Source organism: Diabrotica virgifera, chromosome 1 (assembly GCF_917563875.1).
Source record: "Diabrotica virgifera virgifera chromosome 1, PGI_DIABVI_V3a".
Taxonomy (NCBI): Eukaryota; Metazoa; Arthropoda; class Insecta; order Coleoptera; family Chrysomelidae; genus Diabrotica; species Diabrotica virgifera.
The window spans coordinates 255,817,570-255,831,302 of NC_065443.1; the positions used below are offsets into that span (position 1 = coordinate 255,817,570).

The following is a 13,733-nucleotide window of genomic DNA, read 5'->3' on the forward strand; positions in this document are numbered from 1 at the left end:
TCCAAAAAAATTTTTGGAGTTCTGAACTCGATATTTAATTATTAAAATTAATTATAAAAAAAATTAAAATTACTGAAAAGAAATATAATGTATGTGGCATTTTTGAACAGGCAATCGAACGACTTTTAAAATGAGGTATCACTCAACCCCCCTTTCGATTAAATATTTTGGGGGTTGTGTCCCCCCCGCTAGAGGGTTAGTATAATTTAGTTGAAAACTGTTCTATAAAATGTCCGCCTCACAAATAAATTTGACGTGTTTTTGTATAATTTTAGATTTTCTATATGGACCAAATTATAGGGGTGGCAACTTTTTAAATTGACACCCTATATATATTTTTATATTCATGCAACAAATAAATAGCTTGGAAATCTCAATAGGTATTTAATTTTGTTCTATAATCCCTTGGTCTTCAAATTTTTGGTATCGGAACTGGAACTAATAAAAGATAGCGGATTATACATAGTTTTGTCACGTTTTGTCCTTCATACAATGGTTCCAAAATCTGCCAGTTTATATCCCTAGGTAAAAATTTTTCTTTTGATGGTCCTTTTCACTTTTTTTGTAAAAGAAGTGTAATTGTTGTGCTTTGAAAATTCCGAAAATAAACAGTTCAATGTCATTCATAAAATCAAACTATACTTTTGTTCAGAAAACTATTACCCAATTGGATTCCTCCAAATTATCATTGTTAGACAGTACATTTTTAATAAAAGAATTTGAATCGTTGTGTCAAAACGTTAAAAGTATTACATACATAATGGAAAGAAAACTTTCCAAAAATGTTCTAACAACCATGGGAAAAAATAGTGGTTACCAGGTTTTTTCTGAAGTGGTTCAAGTACTAGCTTGAACATTTTCCGAACCACTTAATTTAGTGCCAACTATTATGATGAATTTGAAAAATGCCCCAGTTACATGAATTGATGTCGAAAGAAGTTTTTATATGTACTCAGATAGAAGCCACATATTTTTTTTAGAAAAAAAACAGCATTTAATATTTTGTTGTTTTTGTTGTATTTTGTTATTTTGTTGTTGTTAAATATTTAATAGCATAAGCTTAGTTTATAAAATACATACACATGTTAATTAATATAACATGTGAATATATTGTAAATATTTTTTTATTACATGCATATTTTCTAGATAAACTTGCATATTTTTGGGTAAAATACTGCATATTTATGGGCATATTTCATACCTTTTTATTTGCATATTTGCCTAAGTCTATTTATCATGAAAAGAAACTTTATATTTATTACATTAACATATTTTTCTCTTTGTTTCAGTACCAGCAGAGCGAGCAAGACGTGGGAGATTGGCTTCCAGTTAGAAGATGAGACGACACGCAAGCATTTCCAATGATTCTTCGTTTTTTGTCAACCCACCCTAGTAGACAATCATTTTAAGTTTGGTTGTTTTTCGTGTTCTTCAGTGTCATTGATTCCCGCAGATTTCCCTGTTATTCTTGCTAAAAGTTATTTAGTCCGAAATAAAGCATCCGTGTGGCCTAATGATGGTTTTATTTTCCTTTTATGAAATATTTAATAATATGACGTAATATAAGACCAATTTTTTTTATTTACCCTTTAACCTTCGGAGTACGGAGATTATTTGACTTACTTAGATTACGATGATGGGTCAAGCGTGACCCATTCTCATTTTTTTATGTTTTAAATAGTCAGTATTATTAAACAGTATCTTTAATTCAACAAAAAACAAACAAAATCCTAAATTATTGTATTTAAATTTTTTAAGATGGTTACCCATGGCCATATACTAGTTCGCTCCGGGCGGCCAGATTTTAATACCTTACAGAAAACGGGCATAAGTAAATTTGCTCCGGCCATATATTTGAATACAGTGGAACCTCGATTAGTCGCATTAATCGAGACTGCGGCCGATCCGAGTTATCGAAAATCCGAGTTAGCCGGAGAATATGGTAAAAATTAATAAAACACGGTATACTTACAGATAAACTCCATTATAATTGCACAAACATGAAATACATAAAATATGCACAATACAACTAAATTACGTACAGTTGTATACAGTATTGTTTATTTCTTGGTAAAAAACTTAGTCAAAGTGAAAAAATGTTTGTTTTGACTGATGCAAATCGGTTCGGGTTAGCCGGACTTCCGGGTTATCGGAGGCCGACTTATCGGGGTTCCACTGTACGTATACCCGTAAACAGAGACGGCTGCGATTTACGTGTACCTACAAACATATTGAAAATATTCTTCAAAATCCGAACACCGGGTCAGGACTGACCCGGCATCATAGATGTTACGTAGAGGAAAAACTGCAATTTGCATGTTCACGAATTATATACGAAAAAATAGATTGAAACAAATAAGGAGAACTTACGATCAATCGGATTTGTAAAAAAATTATTTAATAAAATATTCAGAAATAACTCAATTTCGGGTCACGCTTGACCCAGTCTTCGTACTCCGAAGGTTAACCTAGTAAATAGTCCAGGAACCGAAGCTTTTCACCTCGCAATTTTTACAGAATGGATCTATTTGCTTGAAAATTTGAGAATACGTTGCAGATAGTCCAAGGATCAAAATCTATATGATGCCGAAAGTCGCTTTTACCATGGGGATGGTTGCCACCCCATCTCGGGGGTGGAACTTTTTTATTATATTTTGACCGCAAAAGTTAATAAAAACATTCATTCTGAGCAAAAAATGTTGTATACATTTTTTCGATAAAATTAATAGTTTTCGATTCACTAAATTTTTTGCTGTAGAAAATTTTTTTTAGACCAAGTTCTTGGGAAATAAATAACCTACAATTTTATATTTAAACATTTTTTCTTGTCTCTGATACCAATCTTTATATTCTGAAGAAAATGGCATTTTTACCAAACTACAAAAATTCTTTATTTGCTTTTAACTCCAGTTTTTTAAAAACTAATCGTTCCAAGTCAGTCAAACTTCTAGAAGCTATTAACAGTACATAAATAAAGAATACTGAATAAGGCCAATGACTAAAGACACCGCTAACTTACATTAATGTGCTTTCAATTGGATTTCTCCATTTTTTTTTTTTCAAAAAAATATATTGATTTTTAACCGCAACTTTCTGGTTTTTTATCTTAGAAAGTTTGGTTACAAAGAATTTTGTAGATTTTTACAAGATCTATAAAGCTGTTAATATTAAATCTTTTTAGAATCCTCAGTCGCAAAAAGAGGTGACTTTGAAAGGGTTGCTAAAGGTGGTTTTGGCATGTTATTACAAATTTTAATTGTCAAAAGCTCATGCAATTTTTGCCAGAGAAAAAAATTTTTTTACCAATTCTTGGGAACTAAATAACCTATAATTTCATATTTAAACATTTTTTCGTATCTCTGATGCTAATCTCTCTATTCTCAAGAAAATGAAATTTTTTACCACACTACAAAAATTCGTTATTCGCTTTTAACTCCATTTTTTTTAAACTAATCATTCTATGCCGGTCAAACTTCTATAACCTATTTATAATACACAAATAAAGAATACCAAATAAGATCAATGACTAATTTGAATTAGGGTGGTGATAAGGAGGTTGTTTCCAATCACTTCCTCGCTGAAAAAAATAGGAACTGACATTCTTTTCCTTATAAGTCACTTATTTTTTGAACTAGAGTTTTTTTTTGTATTTCTGGTGATAGTAATTTTTAAATAATTTAATTTAGTTTGAACAAATTATCCTCTAAAAATGCATAGTTTTTCCGTCTTTTGACTTTGAAACTACAATAAGCATTTTTGACGAAGAAGAGCTACCATATAAAAAAGTATAGCTCGATTACTATTGGTCTTAAAGAAAATTAAAAAGAACCGTTTTGTTTATTTTTTCAAAATATACATTTTTGTTAAGTTAAGCTGTTTTGATAAAACGAAAACTTTTTGTGTTATTAGCAGAAAACTGATTAAAAACACTGATTTTTTCGATATAAAACTAACACGTTCGATGGCGAATAATTCGAAAACCATTAATTTTATCAAAAAAAGTGTAGAACATTTTTTGCTTAGAATGAACGTTTTTACCAACTTTTGCGGTCAAAATATAATAAAAAATTTCCACCCCCGAGCTGAGGTGGCAACCATCCCCATGGTAAAAGCGCCTGTTGCCATCATAAAGATTTTGATCCTTGGACTATCCACTGCTTATCTTCAAATTTTCAAGCAAATCTATCCATTTTGTAAAAAATGCGAGGTTTTGTCCTATTTTAAGCTTCATTAGTTGGACTATAAGTCACTTTATCCGAAATGATGAGGAAAATCAACATTACTACGAAAAATGGATTGAATCAAAGAATTAATAGCACAAAACACACATATACATCAAGTAAGAAAACAATATGCATAGCATTTGAAAAAGTGGAGAATGGAACATAAAGAGCGTAAATATTCTTTTTCTCATGATCATCTTTCAGTGCGTCACAGTTTTTCGATTTCTTTCTAACGCATTAAATTATATGTGACAGAAAAAAAGGCACGTCGGTGATTACTTCTAGTTCTGTGATTATTCTAGTTGTCGATAGATGGCGCCATAATTAAAAAAATATTTTTTTTTAATTGGATAATAATATTACAAATATAATCTGCATAATTTATAAGACTATACAAATCAAAGAAAATACCATTTTATAAATGCAAGAAACACATTTTATTTGTTTTTATTCTAAATTGAAAATAAAATGTGACAACTGTCAGATTTAACTAAAAGGTCATGTTAGAATAAATGTCATAAATGTGTATTATCACGGACTTACCCTTTTTCCTATCATTTGTGACGCACTGAAAAATGATCATGAAAAGGACAATACAATAGAAATAAAACTAGTAGATGAGTTTGAGGCAGCAGAATTAAATGAGGCCATGAGAGCCAGAGCGGCCTAACTGATTTTGACATTAGTTTACATAATCAAAGAAAATGATCAGAAGCTAACAATGTCCGATTGTGTTAGTAATTTTATGTTGACCAAGAATCATTATTGGTTTTTGACCAATTGCCCAATTGGTTTTTGCCTTACTTTACAAAATCAAAGAAAATGATCAGAAGCTAACAATGCTCGATTGTGTTAGTAATTTTATGTTGACCAAGAATCATTATTGGTCAACATACAATTACTAAAACAATCGGACATTAATAGCTTCATTATAGCTGATCATTTTCTTTGATTATGAAAAGTAATGTCAAAATCAGATAGGCCACTCTGGCTCTCATGGCCTCAAATATATTAGCAATATCAGAGACCAGGAAAAAAGACGAGGAGGAGCAAAAATAGTAAATAAGGCCAATATGCGACACTAGGCACATAGGACCATATTGAGATATGACCAGAAAGAACAATGGAAGGAAATTGCTAGAATTTTACCGTTTAAGCAATATGGCATTAACCGATATATTTTGTAAACACCAAGTCAAAGGTCGAAATAATAAATCCATAATTGTTGACTGTATACTAGTTGAAAGCAATGTTAGATGAAACGTAATGGATACAAGAGAACACAGAGGACCCGAAATAGGCAGTGACCATTACATGGTCGTAACTAAAAGAAGAAATAAAAAAAATAAGGAAAAACCAAGTGCAGAAAAGAAAAACTTAATTAAAGAAGATACGAAGAAAAACGTATGAGCTAAGAAACAAAGAAATCGTAAAAATATTTGAGAAAGAACTAAACGAAAAACTTAGTACAATAAAAGAACTAGAAGGCTAATGATTAAACAATTTTATGTAACAACTATAAAGATCTACTACTGGAGGCAGCTAAGGAAGTATTAGGCCAGGGTAATAAGCAACAGATTTCAATTGCTGGGAGAGGAAGGCCAAAATGTAGACCTAGGAGATGCATGGCAGCGAGTGGCATCAGTGATAGAACAAGCAGCGAAAGAAACCATTGGGAAAAAGAGGACTCGCCCAAAACAAAAATGGTTTGACAAACAATGCGAAGAAATGCTGGAAACAAAAATTCACAAAAGAATGAGAATGCTACAAAATCCTACAGATGAGAACAAAGCAGATTTTCGCAGAACGAGGGCACAGAAAAGGCAACTACTCAGAACTAAAAAGAGAAGCTACATAGAACAGCAAATACGAGTAATGGAAATAAGTGGCGAGAGGAATCAAATAAGAAAATTCTTTAGGGAAGTGAAGACAGTCAGACAAGGTGGAAATGTTGGGGTAACACAAGCTATGAGAAATGAAGCAGGTGAACTGATAATGATGGAAACAGAAATCGTAGAGCGATGGAAGGAATACTTTCGGAATTTACTAAATATTGAAAGTGAGATGGAGGAATCAGAGACTACATTTCATTCTGCAGATGTGGAAATACCACCACCAACACTCAAAGAAGTAAAGAATGCAATAGCATCTCTTAAAGATCACAAAGCACCAGGAAATGATGGTATAAATGGAGAATTGATAAAAAAAGGAGGAAACGTTTTACATCAAAAATTGTACGACATTATTCTCAGAGTATGGCAACAGCAGAAAATGCCTAGAGAATGGAATGGAAGCGTTATAATACGCATACATAAGAAGGGAAATAAAGAGCAATTCCGAAACTACAGAGGCATATCGCTTATTAGTACAGCGTATAAGATTATATCAATTATCTTACTAAAGAGACTCACTCCGTAATCGGAAGATATTCTAGGCGACTACCAATGCGGCTTTCGAAGTGGAAGGTCAAAAATAGATCAAATATTTACCATCCGACAAATATTAGAAAAACTGGGAATTCAACCGAGATGTACACCAAATCTTCGTAGATTTCCAGCAAGCATATGACTCGATAAAAAGAAGCAGACTATGGCTAGCAATGCTAGAAATGAGAATACCAAGAAAATTAGTGCAGCTCACTCAAATGTGCGTGGCAGACTCATATGCACAGGTAAAGATAGGAAACAGAACATCGATGCCATTTAGTATAACATCAGGGCTTAGACAAGGAGACCCTTTATCACCATTGCTATTCAATTTGGCTTAAGAATACGCAATAAGTAAAATATCGTCTGAACTAACAGGGGGATTCGCAAATCGAGGATCAAAACTATTTTTGGCCTTTGCCGATGATCTAGATGCAGTCGCTCATTCTACAGGAGACGTAAGAGAGGTGTTTTCACAGCTCGAGGAGGAAACAGGTAACCTGGGCCTTCGAATAAATGAAGAGAAGACGAAATATATGCTGGTGACCAAAAATCCAAGACCAAGAGTTACGCAGAACGTAACTATTAATGACCACAACTTTGAAGTAGGAAAAGAGTTTAAATATCTGGGAGCAGTAATCACAGAGGACAATCACAGAGAAAAAGAGGTCTCAGCAAGAATAGCTGCGGGAAATAGAGCATTATACTCCCTATCATCATTAATAAGATCTAAGCTGCTGAAAAGACAATCTAAATTAAGACTGTGCATGTCAATTATTCGCCCAGTTGTTACATATGGGAGTGAAACATGGACTCTACATCAGCGAGAAATAAATAAATTGCTGATATTTGAAAGGAAAATCCTCAGAATGATATTTGGTCCCCAAAGAGATGCATTGACAGGAGAGTGGAGAAGGCGCCGCAATGCTGAATTGGTGACTCTATATGGTACTGAAAACATCGTCAGACATATAAAAGCTAATCGGATAAGATGGGCAGGTCATGTAGTAAAATCAGAGGAAGACAGAGTGCTAAAGACAGTGTTCTTCGAGAGACCAGACGGTAGAAGATCAGTGGGCCGTCCGAGAAAAAGATGGAAGGATGATGTTGAAACCGATCTATCTAGGATTGGGGTACAACAATGGCAAATCGAAGCGCAAGATCGCAGACGATGGAGGGCCATAGTGGATGCGGCGAAGACTCACCCCGAGTTGTAAAGCAAGTCAAGAAGTCAAGAAGAAGAATAAGACAAAAATATACCCTGTTCGTGACACTTCAACAGTCACGGTACTGATAAGTTTTTTCGACAGGTAATACCTATAAGAACAAATTGTAACTATTTCCTGCGTAGGATCTGGCGGACATTTTTATTTATAAACAATTTAGTGTCAAAAAACGGCCTTTTTCCCTTTTTTTTTCAAATTAATCGAAAACAGTAAGACTTATGGTTTTCTTAGTATATACATCTTCCAGAGAATGGAAAAAGCTTTAAAATGGCGCATTACAAAGGTCGAAATTAAAAAAAAATAATTTCGCAATAACCATTGTAAAAATAAGTATAGAGCTCTGAAATCTTTGTCAAATGAGGGTTCTTTGGTGCTTAATATGTGACCAAAATTTAAAAGCGATATATTCAATTCACGAAGCCCTCATCAAACAAAAACTCAATCAATTCACGGAGAAAAAAATTGGGGACTACCAGCAAGGATTCAGAGAAGGCAGATCCACTACAGATGCGATCCACATAGTTACACAAACAATCGAAAAATGCCACGAACACAACATAGAACTCCACATCCTCTTCGTAGACTTCAGACAAGCCTTTGACTGTATTGGAAGAAATAAATTATTTATTGAAATGAAAAATCAAGATATACCAGCAAAATTAATCAGATTAACAAATATGACCATGGATGGAGCTCGAGCCAAAGTAACAACAGAAGAAGGTAGCACAAAATCAATTGCAATAGAAACAGGAGTGCGACAAGGCGACTCCCTGTCAACCACATAATTCAACATAGCACTAGAAGGAACAGTCAAGGCCAGCAAAATTAAAGGAACTATAGCCCACTCCTCAACACAAATAGTTGCATATGCAGATGATTTAGTTCTTATGGGAAGAGACAAGGAAAGATTAAAAGAAGCAGTAACAATCCTGGCAAAAGAAGCACGGAAAAGAGGTCTAGAAATTAACGAAGGAAAAACAAAATATCTACTCTGCTCTAAAAGAGAAGATAACAGGATGAGAGAAATCAAAATAGAAAACTACACTTTTGAAAGAGTCCAACAATTTAAATATTTGGGAGTAATAGTGAATGGCCAAAACAAGAGAAGTGAAGAAGTAACGGAACGAATACTAACAGGCAACAAAACATACTGGAGATATCATAGGCTTATGAAGGACAAGAACTTATCCAGAAATACAAAGCTGAAAATATACAGAGTTGCAATCAGACCAGTAGTTACGTATGCAGCTGAGACAATGTGCCTCACGGAAAAATATGAAGAAAAATTGAGAATATTCGAAATGAAAATCCTCAGACGCATCATGGGCCCGATAAGAATGGACAACGGAGAAATGAGAAGAAGAATGAACCATGAACTAAGAGACATAATGAAGGGAGAAGATATAGTTAGATTTATTAAATCACAGAGGCTGAGATGGCTGGGACACATAGAAAGAAGGAAAAACGACCGACTGATTAAGAAGATCACCAGATGGAAACCGGCAACTGAAAGACCAAGAGGAAGACCCAGAGAGAGATGGGAGGACCAGGTCATGAGAGATATCAAAATTCTGGAAGTGAGAAACTGGAGGGAAATTTGCACATATCGAAATGATTGGAAGAAAATAGTAACGAAAGCCAAGTCATACAACAAACTTTGACAACATACAAGTGGAATGCGGAGTGATTCACTGCAATAAGCGAATCTGAGAGCTCTAAGTAAGAGCGGCAAATATTCCACCTGGAATGAAAAGCCCTGATGATGATGATATTCAATTATTTAAATTTTATTTAAATTGTTTATCCCAGAGAGCTTTTTGTGCAATAACATAATTCAAAAGAAGACACCTGTAGAACCATTCTACAGGTGTCAAATGAAAGAGCATGAACTAAAATTTCGAATTGGTTTAAAAAAAGTGAATAAAAATGCACTTATTAGTAATAAATAATTACGCAAAAGTATCCTCAATTTTTCTTTTTTTTTAATCCTTTATACTTTTTGAATAGGTTTCTTCAAAAAAAGTAATGTTATTTATATGATAATTGATAAACATTTTTAATAAGTATATATATATATAATTTATTCTATAAAAAAATAAAAAGTTTATATTGAAAAATTGAACATGCCTTTGCGTAATTATTTATTACTAATAAATACATTTTTTATTCACTTTTTTTAAACCAATGTGAAAGTTTGGCTCATGCTCTTCCATTTGACACCTATAGAATGGTTCTAACGTTATTTTTTTCTGACTTATGTTATTGCAAAAAAAGCTCTTTGGGAAAAACAATTTGAATAAAATTTAAACAATTGAACGAATTGCTTTGAAACTTTTGTCACATATTATGTACCAAAGACCCCTCATTTGACAAAAAGCTCTATACATATTTTTAGAATACTTATTGCGAAATTAATTTTTTTGAAATTTCGAACTTTTTTCGCAATTATATTAACAATATTAAACTTTGTCATACGCCATTTTAAAGCCTTTTCCATTCTCTCGAAGATGTTTGTACTAAGAAAACCATAAGTCTTACTGTTCTCCATTAATTTGCAAAAAAAACGGAAAAAATACCGTTTTTGACACTAAATTGTTTATAAATAAAAATGGCCGCCAGATCCTACGCAGGAAATATTTATAATTTGTTCTTACAGGTATTACCTGTCGAAAAAACGCTTCAGTACCCTGGCTGTTGAAGTGTCATGCGAAAAACCTTATTACCCTGGACTAATGGGGTAAAAGTAAAAATACTCAACGAAGAAACTGACGTAAGGGCCCGAAGAAATAAATCAGCAATTAAAAATGAAAAAAAAAGCATGGAAACAAGATCTGAAAGATAACACAAACGAAAAAAACAATAACTATAAAAATTAAAGAAAAAAGGTAAAAATATTAGTAACGGTAGAAAAGGGAGATAACTAAAAAAATTTGGAGATAAAATGGAATAACAACGCTGAAGTACCGACGATAAGAAAACAAAAAATAACATACAGCACTAAAAATAAAAATGGAGAATTAATAACAGAAACCAAGAAGACATTAATGAGGAATATAATAATATTTTACACAGAACAATACACAGAAAACTCAATAAAAGCAAAAGAACTAGAAGAAGCAATCAAGACGTTGTAGTATGGAAAATCTCCTAAAGTGCACAGAGTAGCAACAGAATATCGAAAAATAAATGAATTCAATTAACCCTTTCATTGCTGACTAAATATGCTAAGGCGACCTGGGTGCTGATTCGATATTTCGCTGCATCTATATTGTAGTGTTTTGGTCGAGGGGGCCATGGAATTGCTTCATAAATAATATGAAGCTCAACAGACATTATAAAAACACTTTTATCTACGTACGCAATAGAAAAACATCTCGTTTCAGTCAATGTCAAGCAAATAATAACTTATAAACGAATGTTTTGAATATTAGGCCAGGGTAATAAGACAAAAATATACCCTGTTCGTGTCACTTCAACAGCCAGGGTACTGAAGCGTTTTTTCGACATGTAATACCTATAAGAACAAATTTTAACTATTTCCTGCTTAGGATCTGGCGGCCATTTTTATTTATAAACAATTTAGTGTCGAAATACGGCCTTTTTTCATTTTTTTTTTTCATATCAATGTAAACCGTTCACAATAATTATGGTTTTCTTAGTAAAAACATCTTCGAGAGAATGGAAACAGCTTTAAAATAGCGTATTAAAAAGTTTGATATAGTCATTTATTGTTAATATAATTGCGAAGAAAAGTCAAAATATGCAAAAAAAAATAATTTTGCAATAACTATTGTAAAATTAAGTGTACATCTTTAAAATTGTTGTCAAATGATGGTTCATTGGTGCTTAAAATTTGATAAAAATTTCAAGGCTATTTATTCAATTGTATAAATTTTATTCAAATAGTTTTTCCCAGAGAGTTTTTTTTTTGCAATAACACAAGTCAGAGAAAAATGATTTTAGAACCATTTTCTACAGATTATAATGAAAGAACAAGAGCAAAACTTTCAAATTTGTTTAAAAAAAGTGAATCAAAAATGCATTTATTAGTATCGTCTAAGTATTTATAAGTATCGTCAATCTCTTTTTATAAACTTTTTGAATAACTTAAAAAAAACTATTTTTTACCGTGTTTTAGGTGTACAACTACCAAGTAATGTTATGTAATTAATACATTAAAATCCATTAAATAAACAAATAAAAAGCTTATAAGGTAAAATTGACCATAGTTTTTGGCATAATTAATTATTACTAATAAATGCATTTTTTATTCACTTTTTTTAAATCAAATTGAAAAGATAGCTCATGTTCTTTCATTTGACACCTGTAGAATGGTTCTAACTTTATTTTTTCTGACTTATGCTATTGCAAAAAAAATCTCTCTGCGATAAACAATTTAAATAAAATTTTAACAATTGAATGAATCGCTTTGAAATTTTTGTCACATATTAAGCATCAAAGAACCCTCATTTTATAAAAATTTCAAAGCTGTACACTTATTTCTATAATAGTTATTGCGAAATTTTTTTTTGAAATTTCGACCTTTTTTAGCAATTAAGTTAACAATAAATGAGTATATTAAACTTTGTAATAAACCATTTTAAGGCTTTTTCCATTATTTCTAAGATGTTTGTACTAAGAAACCCATAAGTTTTAAAATAAAAATGTATACCATTTTTATTCAGTTGCAATGCGAAGGCAAAACAATCTTACTTTTCATTTGGAATACGGAGCGCAGTCCAGTCCTCTGAATCGCGATTTTCGGCTCTTATTGGAGCCTTATCGGAAAGAACGTAGGCACTGTTCTCCATACCCTAATTGACTAGCGTCGAGAATTTTTCCCACCAATTGCAACCGAAGTGAAGGTTTTAGGTGACTAGCGTCATCTGGCAATTGAAAGATGAAGTTAGTTTTCAATCCTAATAGCAAAATTAATAATATTGAAAATATTAAAAATATTACTAAAAGATTTTTAAATTGAAAACTTATTGGTACATTTCTCTGGTGACACCTCCAAGGCTTCTACAATTTGCAAGCCAAATTGATGCTGCAGTGAAGACAAAGGGAAGGAATTCTACACCATAAGTTTTACTGTTTTCCATTATTTTGAAAAAAAAGTTTTTTGACACTAAATTGTTTATAAACAAAATTGGCTGGCAGATCCTAAGCAGGAAATAGTTACAATTTGTTCTTATAGGTATAACCCCTGTCGAAAAAATGCTTCAGTACCGTAGATATTGAAGTGTCGTGGAAAAAACATTATTATCCTGGACTATATCTGCATAAATATGACGCTTGAAGACGTTATGCGCACCTGACAGTACTAACGGTATGACGTCTTTAGGTGTCATCAGCATTCAAAGGGATAAAATAGCCACAAAAGGTCTTAGCAAGTGATAAAAATGTAACCCTTAACTTCTGACGTGAATGTTTCAGAATATAGACAATAACATACGGTATGTCGTACCGTTGCCTATTCTCCTTTGTTTTTAATATGAGTTTGTCTTACATCACTGTATTTGTTTTTTACATCAACTACGGAATGATTCTTCATACTGCTGTAGAATAAAATACTGCTCTAAATAAAATAATCTTTATTTTTCCAAAAAAAATATGGATTCCCATTTCAGAAGCCAACGAGTAAAGTACTCCTCGCTTATCGTCTCTGCTAATAGTGTATCATATAAAAACTAGTTAGTTAATGTGCTGTGTTTACCAACAAAAATACTGGTAAGGCGATTTTTAATTAACAGCAAATATCGACAACCAAAAAATTAGGCCAGTTCTTACTGGCCATACATATTTAATATTTTGGCATCCAGAATATTAAAATCAAATTATGGCATCAACATCATCTC

General features: G+C 32.4%; 1 protein-coding gene across 2 annotated transcripts in view; it reads left to right on the top strand.

Moving 5' to 3' along the window:
* The window catches only part of LOC114329501 (uncharacterized), a 554,120-nt gene extending 552,606 nt beyond the window's left edge, over positions 1-1,514 (top strand). For both annotated transcript variants that reach the window (XM_028278630.2, XM_028278631.2), the window contains one exon: positions 1,290-1,514. In XM_028278630.2, coding sequence (XP_028134431.1) covers positions 1,290-1,340 — 51 coding nt within the window. In that variant the 3' untranslated portion in view covers positions 1,341-1,514. The remainder of the gene's footprint in view (positions 1-1,289) is intronic.
* The last annotated feature ends 12,219 nt before the right edge of the window (positions 1,515-13,733 follow it).